Consider the following 21342-nt stretch of genomic DNA (forward strand, 5'->3'; position numbering starts at 1 on the left):
AAATGAAAAAAATTCTGGACCATTCCACCATGTTTGTCAAGCCGACTGTTGATCGGAACATTGCAAGTGGTAATTTACTCCATGTAGCATCTACTTTTCAACTGTCGCTTCACACATTCAAACTCCCTGTGGGAAAAAGCACGTGTTGAACTCTCTCACCTTAAAAAGTGTGGCTATTTGAAAACAGCAACAAAAAAAAAAATCTAAGATTAAAAAAAAAAAAGAAAAATACACATGCATTAAAGAACAGTGAGAACAATCTGACGTTGACGTTCATCTTTTTTTTCCAATTGAAAAAATAACAAAATCACAGTGCCTTGTAAAAATATATATAATCATTTCTTTTCTTAAAAAAACAGAGCAGTAAAACTTCTCCAATTTACAAAAAGCTGTATAAAATAGTTCAAAGACAAAACGAGTGAGTCTTTTTTTGGCGGCGGGATCCCGCTCGCTCTATCTGAACGAAGCTCCGCCTTCCCTCCACTCGGCTTGGCGCCTCTGGTGAACGTGCTGCGGCTCCTGAGAACTCAACACCGCGTCCACGGAGATGGGAGACCAAAAACGATCCAGCATCTGCGCGATCTTCTCCTGAGGCACACCATGCTTGTTCCGCCTGTTCGGGGGGGTTGGAAAAAAAAAGCATTTTGTTGACTATTGTCTGGGCCAATAGTGCCCAACCAAAATTAGTTGTCAAGAGATGACACAGAACTTGTTTCCCCCCCGATTTAGAAAGTGCTGCAGCCTATGGAAATGAAGCTCCACCGAGGAGTTTATCGTTGCTAGGCACCAAGATGCCACCAGATGGCGCCTACGCAATAGTTTCAAGGACCTTTGGACTTGAGCACAAACAGCAAACGTGGGATCGGCTCCCGAGAGTAACCCTCAAAATAGTGTTCTGTTTGACCTAAAAAAAAAAAAATGAAGCAACCTCAAGAAAGAAAAAAAAATGTTACTTCTCCAGCTCGTAGGGATCATACTTCCAGCTGGTGTCTGGTTCACAAAAGTCTACCCGGTATCCTTGCTGTAAGGCCTGCGGATGGGAGGGGCACGGGGAGGGGGGGTGACGGTCAGATTATAAAAAGGAAAATGCCATCTCCATGTTGTAGCCAGAAGCTACTCGCCATTTGGACGTAAGGTTTCATCTCCCAGGCTTGCAGGTTGGTGTTGTCGATGATGACGGGAGAGCGGCCGTCGCGCATGGCGGCGCAAGCTGAAAGGCCAAACCAACAACTTTTGAACCGAAAACAACAGTACCACCGAACGAACGTGCTGGCAACACACAACTTTTTTTTTTCTTTTGCATTCCTCGTGAGGAGCGCTGCATTTTCTCACCTCTTCGATGGTTCCACTCGTGTGCGTCTCCGAGAAGGCCCGCTTGGTAGCGGTATCCGCCGTTATGGGCAAAGTAGTCGTCTGTGCTCAGGATGAGGCCGCTGGGAGCCGTCGCCAGCAACTCCCTGTCAGAGAGATATTCATTCAAAAAAATAAGAATAAATAAAAAGCAGCAACACGTGAAAATCTCAAGAGTTGGATTTGAGCACAGTCCAAACCGACAAATTTGAGCATTTTCACATCCTTATGAGAAAAGTCATCAGATTATCGTATTTCTCTAAGAAACGAAGATACTCTAAGACAGGGGTGTGCAAACTTTTTGCCAAGGGGGCCAGATTTTATGTGGTAAAATGTCGGGGGGCCGACCTTGGCTGACATTCTTTACATTGAACAACAATATTGTTCAACAAATTTTAGTAAGCCAGTCTGTTTCACATTTCCATTTTTATTTGAATTTCAACAATCTTAAGAATTTCTTTTGGTTCATTTGAAACAGGAATTTGAAATATGACATATCAGTCAATATAAACACGGAGTGATGTCTTGTTAACTCGTGAGTGATGCCCTCTAGTGTCTAAATGCTATTACTCATTTAGTGAATGCTATTACTCATTTAGCCACTAGAGGGAAGCAGTACTCTATGAGACATCACTCACCAGTCGACGAGACCTCAGTCAATGCAACACGTGTTCCATTGCGCCCAACCTGCGGGCCAGACGGCACTGATTTTATGATGGGGGCCGAGGGCCGGATGAAATTCGACCGCGGGCCGGATTTGGCCCGCGGGCCGGACTTTGGACATGGCTGCTCCAAGATCTTATCGAGTGGGTTTTAGTACGCATCACAGAAACTGGTTAAGATATTCAACATGTCTAGCCCACTTCAAAAGACGTACCTCGCCATTGTTGTCTTCCCCGAGCCCGGGAGGCCCCTCATGAGAACGAGCACCAACGGCGAAGTTCTGTCAAAGTTGTCATAGCAACGCTGTTGCTGACTTTCATCTTGTTCAGAATGACATTGCGGTGCGTCGCACAACCACCCGGGATCATGAGCACCACCGTCGCCATTACCCGGGTTGCCATGGTCATAACGAGGTGTCCCCCAGAACGGCCGACTTGTAGCGGGATACCAGTCGGCGGCGGCGGGATTCCCATGGCGGGGTGGAGGTGAACAGTGCGGGTATGGAAAAGAAGGCAGGCGGAATCCGCGGGACGCTCGGTGACTCGGAGTTGGGTGGAATGCCGGAGGAGGATAATAATCCGGGCGATACCGAAGAGACGCCCCGTGAGTGGAATACGGCTTGTTTTTGTGCCAGTGAGGCCACGATGGGTGTTTGACTGCAGCTCTCCTGATGTCGTCGTCCCCGAGAAGTTTTTCCGGACGTCTGCTTGTTGATGAAGTTTCCAGTTGGATACAAGTGGCCCGTTCCTTCTCGACTTGATCGTCAATGGCTTGGATCTCTTTGTAAAAGTCACTCAGCGAGTCATCAATGTTCTTCTCCGGGGGGAAGGCGGGCCCAATGAAGGTGGCGCTGGTGAATCCCACCTCCTTTAAAACGCGTTGGACATCCGTCGCCTCTTTGCGGACAGCTTCACCCTCGGCGGTAATTTCGTCCTTGTCCGCTGGAGCATCGGCAGAAATTTGGATGCATGAGGGAGCCGCTTGAGACATCTACACAAGATTTTTTTTTGAAAAAGCTCTTTCAATTTAAAGTAGCGCTGCAAGGGTCACGCATCTGTAGAATATATTGATCATTATCCCATCTTAGCTAATGTAATTGTGCATTGTGAGGCGTGGGTAATTATCTCTGACCACTTGGGGTCGCTGTCATATTCTACACTGTCGTATCTGTGACTTTAAAAATGTGTACGGGTCACTGGTTTGTAATGGCGTTAAAATCACGTTGCGACGCGTCCGTTTGAGAAATTACATTGGCTGTTTGTCTATTTCGGTTATCCATAGCGCAAAGAGAGCAGCGAAATTTGGTAGCCTCTTGTTGGGGAGGCATACGCTGGGTAAATACAGCGAGCAATTACGTCACCTACCATTATCAAAAATAATTACGTTGTGATCGAAGTTTTTTTTTGCATTTTACTGAAACGAATAGTTTTTAAAAATTGAAAAACGTTGAAAAATCAAAGCATCACACAAACTGCTCCTTTAACTATAATGACTACTTTGCTTGTGAAATTGTACACTTGCTTGTTGTCTCGTTTTTTAATTCAGTAGAGTGGGAGGCCTTAATGTCTCAGCGTTATGACTTTTCCTAAAACCTCATCGCGGGGCATTCTATTGTTATGAACAAAACATGGCACTTTGTTAATTCCACTTGTATACCAGCCATTAAAAAGTAAATAGCCTATAATATCAGATGACCGTACAAGCCAGCTAGCTAAAGAAGCCAGCTGACGATTCAATTGAATGTTACATCGGAGCCGCGTCAATTAACTTGACACCATCACATAAATTAAATGTTACCAGTTCCCGTTCAACGCCCAAAACGTGCTTACTGCTTACCTTAAGTTATGTGATGAAACGAAACGAAAGCACGGGCGAGATGACAGCTAACTGCACCATTGCTAAAGCCAATTCAGTGTTTACGGAAATGACATCACCGACGACGTCATTCACTTTGACGTCGAAAGCGCCGCTTAATGGCCGGCGGGAGACGTTGCATTTTTTCCTCTTTCATTCAGTTCCTCTTGCTGCTAACTGCTTTTGCCTTTTTTAACGTTTTTACATACAAAACAGTAGTACTGTAATATTGTAATATTGTATTGTATACCTGTATATATATATATACACCCGATTATATATGTTTTCCTTTGAGATACCTCCATTATATATGGAGAGAGACAAATAATTTATTCAAACAATTTTTTTTTACATCGTGGCTTCCTTTAACAATGCAGCAGAGTGCAGTTATAGTGCCTCATTGGAACGCAAGGCCTGCGTATCAATCATAGCGAGCTCATGGTCGTTCACCCACGCTTCCTCCTCCTTTTCATCAGGCGGACTTGCAGACACAGGCGCCAGGTTTGGGGTGTGTACAGTTTTTAAGGTGCTGGCTCTCCGAGGAGGGTTGAAGGTCTTCTTGACGAAGGGCGAAGCAGCCAGGCCCAGGGGGAGAAACAATGGCGGAGGAGACGGCACGCGAGAGAGGTAGTCCACAGCTCGCCTCCTCTTCAAGCTTCTCGGGTCTTTCTCCGACGAAGAAGTGTCGGCTGCGGCCTGGAGGTTCCTGCTCGGTGGAGTGAAGGAGCCGAGGCTTCTGACCGGCTGCTGAGATGTGGTCTGTGAAGGGCAACACGCTTATAAGACAAATTACGCAAACCGAGCTCAAGTGGAGAAGAAACCTTACGTTTGTCAACGCGTGTTGCGTGGGCGGAGTTTTCGGAGGCAGAGCGGGAGAGCACACGTCCCTCTTGAGCAGCTGGGAGAGTTTGTCCTCGGCGCACACAAAGAACGTCTCTTGTTCCTACAATACACGGATGCAAACATAACCTCATCCAGCCTCCGAAGCCGTCGTCTCACCGATGCAACCATCGAACTGACTACACCCAATTCAGAAACCTACTGACCCACCCCCACCCCAATCCCGTTTTCCCCTTCCGAGTACCCATCTCAGCGACTTATCTGGGCATCAAGAAATGCTCTTGAGCCGAGAGAACGTAGGTGCCGTTGCTGTAACTTCAGACATTGATGATGACAGTTACTCCGTACCTGCAGGAGGTCCCTGAGCCGCCCGAGGGCCTTTTGAAGATGCTCTTCTTTGGGTTTGGTGGAGAAGACGGTGAGGTCCCCCGCGTACACGACGGGGGTGGGCCGGGTGGACCGGCCCCTCAGCTGCAGGTTGCTCAGCGCGAGCAGCGCGCCGGGTTTCACGACGTCCGCCAGGCCCGCTTGAAGCAGGCTGCTGAAGCAGAGGACCTTCACAAAATTCACCTTGCCGTCCGCCAGGTAGAAGGCAGGGGAAGGGCCTGCGTCAACCACCAAAGATCTCAAATCAAAGTCTGCTGGATTCGATTCAATGGAGGATGGCGCACGGACCTTTTCCATCCAGCACACTGACGACGCATCCCGTCAGATCAACCTCCCCGCACGGAGGGTCAAATTCCAGCTTTTGAAGAGCCACAAAGTCGGTAGACACTCTCGGTCGAAAGCATGCCGATAACCATTCCGGAGAAGCCTAAGGGGGCGGGGGGAGCAGTTCATTGGGTGTTTGATTTCACCTCCCTACCTAGCGCCGACTATTAACCAACTTGCCTAGTTAAGCAAGTAAAAGAATGAATATCGCTCACCTGGAGTTCTTGAAATTGTGTTTTCTTAGTGGCGCTGAGCTGAAGTGCCCCAACAGCGCCACGCTTCTTCCTGTCCGACGTGGCCAAGTTGTAGACTTTGTATCGACGACTTTCCTTCAACAAGGCCTGCACATCTGAGGACGGTCGCCAAAGGTTCAACTGGTAAACTTGAGACCAAAAAAAAAAAAAAAGGAAGACGTGAGTGTACGTAGAATATTGGTTAGGTAGGTGACATAGCAAAAGGCGGCGGCTCACCGTCGCCGGTGGGATTCAAAGAGTCGGCGACGCAGAGTCTCCAGACAGGGGTGACGTCTCTCTGAGGGCAGCTCGTTTGGCCGCCGTCCGTGTTGTTTTCGGTGGCGCGACGGTAGCGATCCTGCATTTCGGCCCGTTTCTTGTCCATGAGCGAGCGGCCGTACGCCCGCAGCGTCTCCAGCTGCTGCTCGCTCAGAAGGGCCTGGAAGCAGGAAGTCAAAATTTTGACCTTGAAAGCCATCAAACTTACATAGCATCGACTGTTCTTGCATCTCGCAACTTGTCTTCCCCCCCTCCCCCCTTACACACACTTAAAAATACCTCCTAATCCATCTTAGCTTCCTTCCTACTCATCCAAAGGACCCACCGTGCTCTTCAAACAGTATTTTGTTACCTCAAGTCCAGCTAGGTCGTCTCCCACGGCCTCGTAGAGCTCCTGCCCGTCCTGCAAGCTTCCAATATCTCGATGACTGACGCTCCTTCTCCTCAGTCGACGTTTGCTGTCTGCAAATGACCACAGTTCAATTTGCTTTGGGGGGAAAAGTCATCTTTTGTATTCTTCCCCATTCGGGTAGCAATCATAGCATGTCCGGCCTGCCCCGATAGTTCGAAACTGGCCCCCTTAAGTCACGATAATCGGCACCTTGCACAACAATAATAGAAATGGAAGTCGATCCGAGTCGTACCGATGTCCTCTTGTTCAAACTCTGCTTGTATCTTGTCGTAAAGCACCTCCATGGCCTTTTGCTTGCGGCCGTTGTGGCGCGCCGCCTCCTCCTCTTCGGCACGGGCCAAGCGGAAGACCACGCCTCCGTCCGACTTCCTCTCCATCCACTGAATATGTATACGCATAGTGTAAATTTCACCCAAATATTTTGGTTTATTGATTCGAGCGAGTACCTGAACGGGGTAACTTCTCAGCACCACAATGTCCACGCAACCGACAGGCCCCCCGTTACTGAACAGTGACGACAGAGGAAGCAGGTACGGCCGAGGATCTTTGTAGAAACCCAGCTTGGTGTCCCATCGCGCGGGTCTGCTGCTGTTGGCGAAAATCTAAAATAAAATGTTTTAAATTACAATATGAGATCTTGTTTCTTGCTGCGTGTCAACGACAGCCACAAAGCAGGTGAGGAATCCATCCATCCATCCATCCATCATCTACCGCTTATCCGGGGCCGGGTCGCGGGGGCAACAGCTTTAGCAGGGAAGCCCAGACTTCCCTCTCCCTAGCTACTTCTTCCAGCTCTCCCCGCGGGATCCCGAGGCGTTCCCAGGCCAGCTGGGTGACATAGTCTCTCCAGCGTGTCCTGGGTCTTCCTCGGGGTCTCCTCCCGGTGGGACATGCCCGGAACACCTCACCGGGGAGGCGCTCAGGAGGCATCCGAATCAGATGCCCAAGCCACCTCATCTGGCTCCTCTCGATGTGGAGGAGAAGCGGCTCTTGGAGGAATCTTGGTGTGGATTATTGACTCTGATCAGAGTTTTGTCCAAAATGGTCTACCCGCACACAGGAAGGCGGCTCTGTCCGGCACATGTGTGATTCCACAGTCTGAACTAGTTCCAATTAGCCACCGAGCCAGGAGAAAAGGTCACAGTCACACAAGGGCCTAGCACAAGTCACCTTTCTCTACTTATGTACCGGTTAACAGCTCGAACAATCATCCCTCACCCTCGAAAAAAAAAAAAAAAAACACGTTGCCTTGGATGTACCTTCAACATAAGCGATTGGGGCGCTTCCAGCGGCGAACAGGCTTCCTGCGAACCCACCAGCTGAGCGCCGTGGATGATGAGCTTCCCGCCCGCGGCCAGTCGTCCCTTGCGAAGCAGAGCGCTCAAGGGCTCATCCAGCTGCGCCTTCACCGAGTACCAGCCGTCGGTCAGCCACACCACCGCGCACGGGTTCGCCACCCGGTCTTGGGAGACCACCCCGCAGATGCAGAGAACCAGAGTTTTGGCCGGCGTGTCGTCCTTTTCCATGATCTTCCTCAGAGCGGGCCTGCGGCTGTGGTCCACCTCCACGTCATATCTGACACGCACGTTGTCGAGTTGGTGATTGCAACAAGGCCAAAATAGGCTGACGGGCGACTTCACAGTGCAGAGGTACCGGGTTTGATTCCAGCTCCGGCCTCCCTGTGTGGAGTTTCTCCCCGGGCCTGCGTGGGTTTTCTCCGGGTGCTCCGGTTTCCTCCCACATTCCAAAAACATGCGTGGTAGGCTGATTGAACACTCTGAATTGTCCCTAGGTGTGAGTGTGAGTGCGAATGGTTGTTCGTTTCTGTGTGCCCTGCGATTGGCTGGCAACCGATTCAGGGTGTCCCCCGCCTACTGCCTCCGGGACAGCTGGGATAGGCTCCAGCACCCCCGCGACCTTAGTGAGGACCAAGCGGCTCGGAAGATGAATGAATGAATGAATGAATAGGCTGACAGGTGAGCTGGAGCTTATCCCAGCCGGCGCCCGGCACGTAAGGACAAACAACCGTTTGCATGGAGGACAATTGTAACGTTTTGGGAATGTGGGAGAGAACTTACGCAACCATGAAGGGGGGTGGGGGGGACACACGCAAAGCCCACATGGGTAAGCCGGAACTTGGATTCAAACCCCCGACCTCAGAACTGAAAGGCGGATGTGCTAAGCACTCACACACACCACGCTGACCCTTATTGCGTCTTGACCCAAAATGGCCGCTTCCAACCAAAATGGCTGACTGATTATCCCGGGCACGGCTGTTTGAAACGTATTTGTGTGCCCTGTTATGACAAACATGTCCACTAAATATCATGTCAATCAGTGATTTCGGGGGCTCCCCCCCACCCCCCCTCCCCCTTTCAGCGCAGGCTTTGTCCTTCTCACCTGTACTTGAGCTGCAGTAGAACCCTCTCAGGTGTGAGGCAGCGGCCTCCCATAGTTTGCGGGAAGGACCTCTCCATGGAAGCCAGCTTCCACACGATCCACCTGTAGTGATTGTACACCCACTCGTCAGCGAGCAATTTGGGATCCACGCCGGGCGTGTCGCACAAGGCTCTGTGGGGGAGACATCACAAAACGTCGCCATTTTGAAAAATTAAAAAAAATTCTCAAAATTCCATCCAGCACACGTTTCAAGCTTCGGTTGCTGCGTTCTATTAATTCACCACAAAACGGCACTTAATAATTCTACACGCTGGACTTTTAAGCACGTATCACATTCCTAGTTTGACAATCAGCGACCTGCAGAACTGCTCTTTGCCGGCCGTCCCGTCCTCGCTGGGAATGAGCCGCCCGCCGTCCGCAAGTCGGATGCCGCTTTCGTCTGCGAAGGCGTCCTTCTTGAAGAACAGCTCGAGCCGAAAGCGAAAAGCCTCCGCCGTCTCGCCGGTGATGTCGCACACGTGCCGATGCACTCCGTATTCATACAGCTGTAAACCCAAGCCGACAAAGTCCAAATACGTAGAAGATGAGCACAAAGCTGTGTGCAGCGTGCCCGTCCATATCTAATGTCACATGACCAGAGTAGAAAGTGCTTCACGGGGTGATTTGGGGTCGGGGGGGGGGGGGGGGTGAAAACTCACCTGCTTCTGGGTGTACTTGGCAGGGGGCCTCTGAGCCGCCGCATCCCTCAAAGGTATCCTGGTGGCTCCCGAGGTTTTGGCTCGAAACAAGCTGCCAGGCAGAGGCCTCACTGTCTGCCGCATCTTCTTCCTGATCCTCATGTCTTGCATGTCTCGGGCCAGCTGCGCGTTCGCTAGCGGCGGCCCAAAGCAAGGATTCATCTCTCTTTTGTGTCCCGTAACGAAAAGATGCAAAATGTTTACCTTGACCCCAAGATGCGTCGGTAGGTGGGATGCGGCCGTAGAAGGGATCGGTCATACTTTGGTCTGAGGCGGTTGTGGGTGGGTCCTCATTGTTTTGTGTCGACTTTTTAGAGAAGAGTTTCGTGGAATCCCATTCGACGACTGTCCTCTGTCTTTTAAACGGAGGAACGAAGGCTGGAGGCGTTGCGATGTCGCTCCTCCTCGGTCGGGCCTCGGTCTTCTTGAAAAATGGCAACGTCAACCCCGCCGGCGAGGGCTGCTGGTTGCTCTTCGATGAAGCGGCGGCCGCTACGGAAGCCGTGCCGTCTCTGTATGGGGGGGGGGGGGACAAGGACAAGAGGGTGACGACGGTGTGTGTGATGGTCGCACCACGCTATCGGCCGGCGGCTCACCTGCGCGGCCTGGTGATGTTTGGGCCGAGTGAGACGTCGTACTTGAACACGGGCCTGTCCTTCAATAGACCTTCGAAAGAAACGCAGGAAAAATAAGCCAAATAAAAAGTACGCGGGGTGGAACGCCCTAATACTTGTTAAAATGTGGACACGTGAAGGCCCTTTGAGACGTTGTTGTGATGAGTTGACTTGACCTCAAAACCTGCCCCGAGAACGCAGGCTAAATTTTTGCTCCTCGGCAACTTTGGTCAGATTTTTAACAATTGCAAATCTGTCAATTGGACTCTCAGAATTGTCAAGCGGCGTCGTACCTTTGGGAGAACTCGTTTGCGGGCAGAGCGTCGATCCTCGCGGGCTGTCGAGAGATCTGTCAAATTCTTCCAGGAGTCTTCTTTTTGAGGGAGGCTGCCCTAGAATCATTGAAATCATCATCACACGACAATTAGTTCCTGCTTCGAAACTGAAGCCGACGGCAAGTCCGCGACGATGCCGATTGGATCTTTTACCAGCCAATTCGGTGCCCTCGGCGAATCTTTTCTCGCGTGCTTGCTCCCGTGCGGGCGGGCAAGAGGCGCTTTCCAACGTCATGGAAGGTCCGGCGAGACTCTCGTCCTGCAGCAAAGCTTTGGTGCAGTCCAGCGCTTCCTGGGCCAGAAACAACTGCTGCGTTTCAGTACAGTCGCTCAGGTCCAAGGACTCCAAGTTTACAATTGCGGCTTCCTCCGGCATCGGGATCGTTCCTCCGCCTAAGGCAGCCGACGCTTCCTGTCCGCGACCTCCGACGACCTCCGCGTGGGCCATTTCGTCTGCGGCCGCTGGCTTTTTCTCTCTTTCGCACGCGCTTGGACCTGGAGTAAGTCCAGATACCAAAGGCACACTGAAGGTTTTTCCCCGTGCGCCCGCTTGGACACCATCACTGAGGCCGATGTCATCAAACAGAGCTTTGGCTTTCTGCAGCGCCTCGGTGGAAAAGGACGCGGGCTTCCCGCTGGCTGCGCTGAATCCGCAATGGCTTATTTGGCTCGGACCGACGCCGCATTGCTCGCTGGGGGGATTATTTGCCATCTTTGACAATCGGAAGCCAGCATCTTTGTCCACGACGCTTTCATCCAGCAAGGATTTTGCTCTCGCCGCGGCGCAGTCAGACACGAGAACCTTTTTGCCACTGGCTGTGCTAAAGCCCCAATGGCCGGCTGGGGATGCGCGGGCCGCATCACTTGTGCTTTCGGGACTCTCGGCGAAGAAGGATTTTGACTTCTTGAGAGCAGCGGACCCAATAGAAGATCTTCCGCCCTCGGCCGTCCGGAGTCCCGCATGTTGCGGACCATCCCGTTTGGCTTGTGGCAAACTAGCGTTGCGGTGGAGCTTCTGGTTTTCACCCTCAAAGTCATTGAAGAGAGATTTGGCTCTCGTCATCGCTTCATCAGAAACGGACAGGCTCCTCCCGCCGGCAGTAGAGAATCCACCGCCGCTCGGGGAAGATGAGCAAATAGCCGATGATGAAACTGCGGGTTTGGCCAGGTTCTTATAATGCCTCGTGTTTTCATCGTCTCCAAATGGAGCGGCATTCTTGTTTCCAAGCCGGGTCTCGGGGGTATTTTTGCTCACTCGAACATCTGACGTTCCATCTCCAGTGGCCCTCGTGTCCGAAGTCAAGCCGAGATCGCCAAAGAGGGACCTGGCTGAAAATGACGCAGGTTTCTCGCTAGGTGTCAAGAACTCACTTTTTCTCTCGAGCGGATCATCGTTCGGATGGTCCTCGACCGAATCGCAATCGTCGAGCAAGAATTTGCCTCTCTGAAGCGCAGCGGAAGAAACGGTGACCCGTTTGCCTCCCGCTGTCTGAAATCCACCCGCTCGACAGTCGACGCCCGAGGAGCCTCCGGGTTTCATTTTTGCGCCGGGGTCAGCCTCGTGGTCTTCTTGGAAAAAATCTTTGGCTTTTGCTGCAGACACGGGTAGCGCGCTCCCACTGGCGGCGGAGAATCCGGCGCCACTCAGGGAAGAAGAAGAAGAAGCGACATCCAAAGATGGATTTGCAGGCTTTTCTCCATCGCGATGAATCCAAATGTTTGGCGCATCCGTCTTCACGTTCAACGCCTTTGCGCAGACTATGGACGGATTCTCTTTGACAGACGTTCGATCGTGACTGTCCATCATGCCTTTGAAGTGAGCATCCGCTTGTAGCGTCACCTTGTGGGGTAAACAACCAGCCAACGTTTCTTTGCTTGTGCTATTCCCTCGTTTCGAGCCATACGGAGTCAGAGCGGGACTCTCCAAGGTGGAGCCCGGGTCACCTCTGGCTGCAAATGAAGCTGGCAGGAAGTCACTTTTCCCCGAGGTTTGTTGTTCCTCAACCGCAAGGTTTTCGTCGAGCAAGAGTTTGATTGTCGGAAGAGCAGCGGAAGAAGCGCCGGCGACGTTTCGGCCCGCAGCTGCCAGGTCAGCGCGTTGGACGCCTAAAAAGCTTCCGTGTTGCATTTTGGAGCTCGGGGCATCCCCGGCGTCTTCTCGCAAAAGATCTTTGGCTTTTTTCAGGGCTGCCGCAGACACGAGGACCTTCTTCCCGCTGGCAGTCGAGAACCCACCGGCACTCAATAAAGAAGAAGAAGAAGCGACATCCAAAGATGGATTTCCAGGCTTTTCCCCATGGCGATGAAGCCAAACGTTTGGAGCATCCGTCTTCACGTTCAACGCCTTTGCGCAGACTATGGACGGATTCTCTTTTGCGGACGTTCGATCGTGACTGTCCATCATGCCTTTGAAGTGAGCGTCCGCTCGTAGCGTCACCTTGTGGGGTAAACAACCAGCCAACGTTTCTTTACTTGTGCTACTCCCTCGTTTGGAGCCATACGGAGTCAGAGCGGGACTCTCCAAGGTGGAGCCCGGGTCACCTTTGGCTGCAAATGAAGCTGGCAGGAATTCACTTTTCCCCGAGGGTGGAGAGCTGCCCGGGTGTTCCTCAACTGCAAGGTTTTCGTCAAGCAAGAGTTTGATTGTCGGAAGAGCAGCGGCGACGTTTCGGCCCGCAGCTGCCAGGTCAGCGCCTTCGACGCCTGAAAAGCTTCCGTGTTGCATTTTGGAGCTCGGGGCATCCCCGGCGTCTTCTCGCAAAAGATCTTTGGCTTTTTTCAGTGCTGCCGCAGACACGAGGACCTTCTTCCCACTGGCAGTCGAGAACCCACCGGCACTCAATAAAGAAGAAGAAGATGGATTTGCTCCATTATTATCACGCTGTCCATTTTCGAACTGATCATTTGGACAGTCAATCTTATCCCCAATCGTGGCATTTGCCGTTTTTGCGTCCTTCGCGCCAGAAACAGACGGACTCTCCGGACCGCGGTCGAGGTTGTCGAAGAGGGAGTCGTCGGCAAAGAGTGAATTGTCTGAAAAGGACCCGGGCTTCTCGCTAGCAGACAGCAGCTCACTCTTTGTCGCCGTTGGAGAACAGACAGGATGTTGCTTCACTTCAGAGCGATCATCGAGCAAGAGTTGTGCTTTTTTGAGCGCGGCTGAGGAAACAGCAACTGGTTTGCCTTTCGCCGTCCGGAACCCGCCCGGCTGATGGAAAGAGGAGGCTCCGTTTTTAACGTCTGCACTCGGGTCATCTCCGCGGTCTTCTTGCAAAAGCGGTTTGGTTTTTGCCAAGGCCACCGCAGACGCCGAAGTGTTTTCCCCATCGCCACTCCAGGTCGAAAACTCCAGCTCCAACCAGGAACTTGCAGCATTTTCACCGTTTTGATGCTCTGGCTTTTCATTCTCAACAGGATGGAGTTGACCATCCATCGTATGCACGTTGGCAGCATTTCCTCGTTGTCCGTCGTTTGTCTTTCCACCGGAAACGGGGAGACTCTTTGAAGCGGAGCCCAGCTTGTCAAAGGGATCACTGGCTGAAAACGAGCGAGGCTTCGCGCTCGCCGTCAGCGGTGGCTCACTTTTGCCGAATGCTCGCTCGCATGCCGGATGTTCCTCAACTTCATGACAAACACCGAGCGAGGATTCCGTTTTCTTCGGCGCAGCGGAGGAAACTCGTTTAGCTCCTGCGAACTGGGATCCACCCGGCAGAGGGTCAACCTGCCCGATTCCTGATTCCTGATTCCGAAAGTCCTCTTGCCGGGCGCACGCAAGCATGTTGCCGGGACTTTTTGGAGCGCTTTGATCGGGTATGGCGGATGAAAAGAAGCCTCCCAGTGGCTCCTCCGTGTCGTAGCCGTCGACGAATTGCTGCTCATTCCGAGAGGTGCGCACGGGCAGAGCGGACCCATCGTTTTCAACACTCGCCTCCGAATCCTGAAATAAATGTTTGGTTTTCTTCAGACATTTTTGGGAAACTGTCACAACACTTTCTTCAGCTTCTTTTTCCGTAGTATGTGCACATAGGGGTTGCCGAGCAACAGCGGATTCTTCAAGATGAGTCGTACCGCATGAGGTCAAAGTCGTTTTCTCGTTTGCCTCTGCGCAAAAGCTGTCATCGAAATCGATCCCGGACAGCAAGTGTGCCTCAAGGTCTTTGTCAGCTTTCCAGGAAAGGGCGGAAGCCTCTTTGCCCGGTTGCTTTAACTTGACGGTTCTGAACTGGGTAAAGTCAAACTGGCTGCCCGCTTCTTCCAGGAGGGCGCACAACGCCTTCACGTCGGCTTTCTGGGAGGCGGTCAGCCGGCAGTTGGACCGGTCGCAGTTTCGGGCCCAGGAAGCGGGAGCCGCCGCTGCGGGAATTTCCTCCGTCGCATCACGGGCGCATTCGAAGGCTCGGTCGGCTTGACCCGCAACCGCGTTTGCGTTTCCGGGACAATTTGAAGCATCCTGAACCGGCTTGACCAATGAAGAGAAGCCTTGAAGCGACTCGTTTATGTCGGAACTGTCAAACGGCAAATTGTTTTGGGAAGCTTTTGGTGGACAGCTCGGGGGAGAATACGACCCCGCAGGAATTTCCTCTTTGGGATCACCATCGCAACCGGTGACTCCATCAGCCTGACATGTCACCGTGTTCACGTTTGCGGGACTTTTTGGAACATTTTGAGCTTGTTGGAAGGAGCCATCGAAGCCTTGTAGTGTCTCCTCCCTTTCATCACTATTTTCCCACATAAACTTTTCAGAGAGACTTCCTGGACAGCTCAATGCAGAATCGGACGTTGTGGGAGTTTCCTTAGCAGGGACGCTTTTCATGGGTGGCCGCTGAGCATCACACACGTCAAAGAGTCGTTCATCTTTCTGCGGGTCGCCTGCCGATATTTGCATACTCTGGTTCGAAGTCGTTTTGAATTCAGACACTTGAATCGAGGGAAGAGAAACATTTACAATCTCTTGCTTCCTTTCACAACCGTTGGATTGAAGTGAAACCAGAGGTTGGGTTGAGTCTTTGAAACTCCCTCGCGTGTCTTTGGTGTCAATCCACGTTCCAAGTAAAACCTCCTCCAAACACATCTCGTGTTGTTTAGTAGGTGTGGACTCGAACGTCCGCCGGTGATGCAGTTCCCGTTTCTCCGAGCGGGCCGCAGTCGCATGCGAGACGTCGGCATCGGCCGACAGGAAGCCACTGTCGCTCGGTGCCGGCTCATCGACGGACTCGGCGAGAGGTACTTCATCACCGTGAAGCCCGACTTGCCTTTTGGCCTTCCGTCGAGCAACTCTCAGCGCGGTCAGACAGGCAAACGGGGAGAAGCCGCAAGGAGGAGGAGAAGGCGGAGGAGGAGGGGGCGGGCCCACTTGAGGTGGTGCGCCCGGATAGGACATTTGACTCAAGTCTTGCGCAAATGCTCGGCAAAGCTGCGACATCTCCAAATCCTTCGTGTTGACTCGACGTAAGGACGGCTTTCCTTTTGCGACGGCTTCCCGTTGCTGAAGCTGGTCCTTCCCATCCCCGACGTTACAAACGCCGGCTTCATCGTTGGCTTTCGACATCTGCACAACAGGCAGCTTATGACCTGAAATGAAAGTACAAAAGTCAATGGCGTGGATGTCCAATGAAAGGCAACCATCTCCATATTGTAGCGGGCTGTGTAACGTGAATCGAGAATGTTTTGAAAATTCAGCCCAGTGAGGCCAGTTTCACTGGATGTCATAACATTTCATTTTGTGAAATACCTTGCACCGAGTTGTTCTTTAACGAGAGCTTCTCCTTATCAATGGTGTAAATAAATGCCGTCTTTTTCTGGGTGAATCCAGCACACTTGAAAGACGCGCTGACCGGACTCTTGGCTCGTGTTGCGCATTTATCTTCCACTTGTGTGGCAACGGTGGTGGCTGGAATTTCTGATAGAGGCAACGGTGTCCACAGTGTCATTTCACTATCTTCGGTTTCCACTGGAGGATTTCTGCATAGCGCTTGATCGGATTCTCTTTGCTCCGAAAACGCAAGCTCGGACTCCATTGAGACATCCAAGGGGCTGCTGCTGTGTCCTTTTTCTTCCGTCCTTTCGGTCTTCACCTGCCTCAGTACCGAACTGCTGTTGGTCAAAAACACGGGCAGGCTGTTCTCGGTCCCGTCAGGAACACTGGGCGCCGGGCTACGGATCGCCTCAGGGGGCGGCTGGCTCCGGGTGCCATCGTTGTGCTGCGGGGATGGCCGAGGCGACTTTTGGAGCGTTGGATGAGGGCAGGCCTCTGGGCAATCAGAATCTGTAACGTGGAGAAGGAGCGTTGTTCAATATTCTTTGGCAGCATCATAATCTGATTTTTTTTTTGGGTGGCCTGGAAGTATTTTTTAATACAAGTAATTACGACTTCACCGTTTCATTAGCATTGGTTAGTGATAGACCACGACATGTTCTGACTCGCATACAAATTTGGATGACGTCAGTGCCGAAATACAGAACTGTCGTCATATGAGGATTTTCATTCATTGAAATGGCGGAAGGAGATTTAAAATATTATCGTTTGTTATTTGATTTACGATCATCATCACGGGACAAATTGAACTCACATGTCAAAGGAGAAGTGTCACAGCATTTGTCATACCTTGCAGAACCTCAAGCGGGTCATTGCTTTGCGTTGACGCCAACCCCTGTCTGGAATCGTTGGACAGAGATGGGAAGAGTTTCCGAACCAGCTAAGGAAAAAGTGACAAATATCATCTTCAAGTATACGGTGTAGTTAAAATATCAAGCAAAGTGTACACAAGAACTCACCACGGCACTCTTGCCCATACAAAATGTCGTCGGGCTGGGACTTTCATTTGTCTTCGCTGCAAGTCGACAAAAGCAACACCGTGGTTGTCAAGCTTTCCATACAGTAGGAATACGACAAAATTCTTGCTTACATATAATGAGGGTCGAAGGCAAAGCCGGCGGCGTATTCAGCGAGCTGGTCCACGAGATATCGGGGTGAATGTCGGCGCCCAGGCTCTCGGAGATGCGTTGGGCGTAATTGGCCTGCATCATTTCAAACCCCATTGTTGCCATTTTCCTCTCATGTCAAGAGTGTCACATTTATGGGAGAATAAATGAACTTACTGGGGACACTTGTGGTGTGTGAAGACCATCTGAAGGAAAAAAAAAAGCCCAAACAAAACAAAAATCATTAAGAAAGGACATTTTAGACTTCAAAAGGTGAAAAAAAAGAATATATGTGTTTTTTTAAACTGAATTTTCTCATACATTTTAATCAATACCACAATTCTAATAAAATACAATCAAAATATTGTGTATAAATAACAACAGTCTAGTAAATTTCAATTAAAAATATATATATAATAATTACCAAACCAGTTGGGAGTGCGTGGGCGTGCATATCCATAATTTGAATGCGGGACCCTGTGTATGACATCATGTGGTTTGTTTCACAGATTTACCAGCAATTGAAACATGCACCAGAAGCGTCACTTCACTTACGCGTCCTTGGTAAGCCCAAACAAACACGGACTCCTGGTGTCCCACGGCAGCAGTTCATTCTCTAAAAGGAAAAAAAAAGGTGCACATTTTGGACACTTAGCAAAAAATAAAAATAAAAAAAAAATAAAGCTAGAAAACTAGAAGCAGAGCAGCAATGTTGTTGGATGCACAGATTTAAGTTATTATCGGCATGACACAGCGCAATTTGATGGCTTGAATTGCTGCCACAGAGCTTGCTTTTCACCGTCTTGGGTGAAAAGCCCAAGTTGACCTGACTTGATTGAATCATGTGAATAGATTCAAATCAGAAATGTAATTTTCCACACCTTGCTGGTAGTCATTATCCGGGGATGGAACATAGCTGCGTCTGAACACCCGAGGTATCGAAGAGTGTTGACTTTGGGCCACATCGACAGCAGCAGTTTTGCGCAAAGGCGTCTTGAAGTTTGCCTCCTGATTGGGACAAAGTTCTTCTTGGTCGTCCGAATCGGAGAGGTTTCCTTCCTTAGAGGACGCTTGTGTGGTCAACACCTGGAACCAGTCGGGGTCCAACTGTCCCAACTCTTGTCATGAAAAGAAGACGATTGTAGTTGAGAAAAAACAAACACATTTGAAACTCATATGAATCACTAATCCATGCACTAAAACTATTTGGTTAACTAATTCAACCCCCAAAACATACATACCACCTCAGCTTGTTTGGAGGTCACTCAGACTGTGAGTCCAAGTATATACAGTACTGTGGTTCTTGGACTAGTGTGTGTTGCCAATTTTCCTTTTGGTATATTATGCGAAGCAATGCACACAATGTTACAACGAAAAGGAAACGGTAGCCGAGTAAACGTCCGTGATTCAGCGACTGAATGTCATAATGGAAACGACATGTTATTTGACTTCGTAAATTTGCCGTCATTGAAAAGAAGACTTTGGCGTGGATTGGAATGTAGGGTGCTCATCGAGCAAATTCTTTGTGGACAGACAAGTCACATTTGTATTTGCAGTCGTTTATGTCTTGTTACCTTTGCAAAGTTCTTCTGTCAAATAGTCGTTCATGCTCCGCGAAGGGAAGAAATCCACCTCACGAGGCTTAAGTAGTCCTAATATTAGGTCTTGTTTGGCACACCTACAGAGGGACAGGTGCCGTAAAATGAAGCTCGATTGAGATTGAACCCACTCAAAATGACACGGACGAACCTGAAAGCTGTTAAAGACGAATACGACCTTTTCGACCCACTATGAAATTAGAAAATGATGTGAATTCGACTCCACTTACCATAACGGCGTGAGGTCAACTTTTAGAACGCCAGAGCATTACACTTAACGTATCAAAGTTGTGAAACAAAACCAAACTGAACTTGGCAAAAGTGTGTCGAAGCTTCAAGGAAGCTAATGCTACAGACATCAACATTTAAGCTAGTTTTGTACCAAACAAAACTCGCGCGCCTCGCTGAATACCGGAACTCCACTAGGCTTGCCTTCAAAATAAGAGATTCGGCAAAATAATCGAAATACAAATGCACTGTACAGTACAGTATTTATGAACATATTGCCTTCAAAATAAGATTCACCACTCACGCTCCTTTTTGCGTGGTATTTGCAGTACTGTATTGAAGTCCATTTTTTTCACCATTTACACATTTCTGTTGTAGTACTGTATCCCCAAAACATTCATTGTACAAATGAACAATATTTGACAAAGGTACATTTTATTTTTAATTGTAACATTAAGTGTACACAACACCAAATTCAGGACATGGCAAAGACTATTTACAACATCCGACTACAACTTCTACATCTTTAAAAATATGCATCTCTTCTACTCACTATATTTGCAAATTTCACTCCATCCATGCATTATCCAAACCTGAAAGTCTCGGGCGCGCCGGAGCCTATCCCAGCTCTCTTCGGGAAGTAGGCTAGCTGCACCCTGAGCTGATTGTCAGTCAATCGCAGTCAAGTCACATTGCAAGTGGATAAAAACAGACTCGAATAAAGCTTCCAATAGCGCTATGTACAGTTATTCATTGAAAATAGTTTTGTCCGTAAAGAAACTAAGAAGTGTGTAACAGGCTCCAAAAATAATATTTTCCTTAAATATAAATGTCATTTGCTAAAAAGCTGTTCCAAATACAAAGTCCAATTTTTTTTTGTAATGCATAACGCACTCATAGCATTACAGTAGATCTGCAGCATTTCAAAGTAGTTTGACTACAGTCCATTTAAATCCATAATTCCCATCTAAAATGGCCGCCGAATAAAATCCCACACGTACACACGCACACATCACTGAGTAATACGTCCTCCCTTATTACGTTTTTCTCTCAAATACATTCTTTACTGCACAGTAAAATTCTTCCACTTGTGTGAAAGAAAATTGCACAATTCCCCTTTAAGATGAATTGCAAAGCTTTGGTATGTTATTTCTATTTAGCGTGTGACCGGGAAGTATACACCACGCCAGAGTGCACAGAAATCCGCGTGCCAAGATGGTGGCAGAGTCGAGAAGATTTCAGCCTGTAATAAGATAAGGTGCATAAATCAAATGTATTGGGCAAAAACTGTCACTACTTATGGATATGGGACTTTTGTCTCTTATTTTCAAGAAAATAGCAAAATAAATATATATCCATCCATCCATCCATCTTCTACCGCTTATCCGGGGCCGGGTCGCGGGGGCAACAGCTTTAGCAGGGAAGCCCAGACTTCCCTCTCCCTAGCTACTTCTTCCAGCTCTCCCCAGGGGATCCCGAGGCGTTCCCAGGCCAGCTGGGTGACATAGTCTCTCCAGCGTGTCCTGAGTCTTCCTCGGGGTCTCCTCCCGGTGGGACATGCCCGGAACACCTCACCAGGGAGGCGTTCAGGGGGCATCCGAATCAGATGCCCAAGCCACCTCATCTGGCTCATCTGGTTCACTCTTGTTTCTCTTCAGATCGTATAAATAAATATATATATATATATTTAAAATATTTTTCATGAAGGTGTGTAAAATTTTGAGGGGGGAAAGGGAAAAGCGGTGGCGACGAAAGAAATGAACTCTTTTCGGGCGCAGTTGCGTGTGAATGCCTCGTCAGTAGTGCAAGAAGAGCTGTGGAGCGTGTCGCGCTCAGAGGCTGGATCCCGACACCTTGGCGTCGGGCAGGAAGGCGGCGACGGCCCAGTAGCCGCGCGCCCGGCCGATCACGTCGCGCATCTCCCCGTTGAGTTCGGTCAGCTTGGCCGTGACGTCGCTCAGGTCCCGTTTGGAGCCCACCAGAGCCAAGGTGCCCGTCCGGCCCAGCGTCTGGTTGCGGAAGTAAATGCTGAGCAGGGTCTGGACCTCGTCCTCCGAGGGGCTGCCGAAAATGTGGTTGGGCCACGTTGTTCTGGAAACAAAAATATTTTCCTTGGAGTTTACGTCGTAGGATGTCCACAAGTTAAACTCACGGTCACTGTCAAATA

The 21342-nt window shown here is 50.0% G+C and overlaps 3 protein-coding genes across 4 annotated transcripts in view; all 3 read right to left on the minus strand.

The window, feature by feature from the left end:
• Positions 1–261: 261 nt before the first annotated feature.
• On the minus strand, positions 262–3952 carry LOC127608964 (NEDD4-binding protein 2-like 2). 2 transcript variants are annotated; one of them, XM_052078541.1, is made up of 6 exons: positions 3850–3952; positions 2228–3003; positions 1333–1457; positions 1122–1210; positions 954–1030; positions 262–613 (listed from the first exon to the last, which is right to left on the minus strand). In XM_052078541.1, exons 2-6 carry the CDS (start codon positions 3001–3003, stop codon positions 454–456), a joined length of 1227 nt encoding a protein of 408 aa, XP_051934501.1. In that variant the 5' UTR covers positions 3850–3952; the 3' UTR covers positions 262–453. The 2 variants fall into 2 exon arrangements, with proteins under 2 accessions (XP_051934501.1, XP_051934502.1); XM_052078542.1 differs by lacking the exons at positions 954–1030; positions 1122–1210.
• Positions 3953–4194: 242 nt separating this feature from the next.
• LOC127608541 (uncharacterized) lies at positions 4195–19440 on the minus strand. The gene is made up of 27 exons (XM_052077662.1): positions 19178–19440; positions 18924–19027; positions 18231–18467; positions 17905–17965; positions 17774–17826; positions 17527–17555; positions 17334–17481; positions 17203–17258; positions 17033–17123; positions 16160–16693; positions 10582–15999; positions 10387–10485; positions 10076–10145; positions 9684–9991; positions 9441–9613; positions 9100–9287; positions 8743–8913; positions 7602–7917; positions 6789–6944; positions 6575–6722; positions 6283–6392; positions 5889–6090; positions 5634–5800; positions 5383–5521; positions 5056–5312; positions 4694–4810; positions 4195–4626 (listed from the first exon to the last, which is right to left on the minus strand). The coding sequence occupies exons 2-27, from the start codon at positions 18955–18957 to the stop codon at positions 4255–4257; spliced, it is 9654 nt and encodes a 3217-aa protein (XP_051933622.1). The 5' UTR covers positions 18958–19027; positions 19178–19440; the 3' UTR covers positions 4195–4254.
• Positions 19441–19593: 153 nt separating this feature from the next.
• LOC127609020 (protein furry homolog) overlaps positions 19594–21342 on the minus strand; it is a 37613-nt gene continuing 35864 nt past the window's right edge. Inside the window, exon 61 of the mRNA XM_052078647.1 lies at positions 19594–21266. Within this exon, the coding sequence (XP_051934607.1) occupies positions 21008–21266 (259 nt within the window). The 3' untranslated portion in view covers positions 19594–21007. The remainder of the gene's footprint in view (positions 21267–21342) is intronic.

Source organism: Hippocampus zosterae, chromosome 10 (genome assembly GCF_025434085.1).
Source record: "Hippocampus zosterae strain Florida chromosome 10, ASM2543408v3, whole genome shotgun sequence".
Lineage (NCBI taxonomy): Eukaryota > Metazoa > Chordata > Actinopteri > Syngnathiformes > Syngnathidae > Hippocampus > Hippocampus zosterae.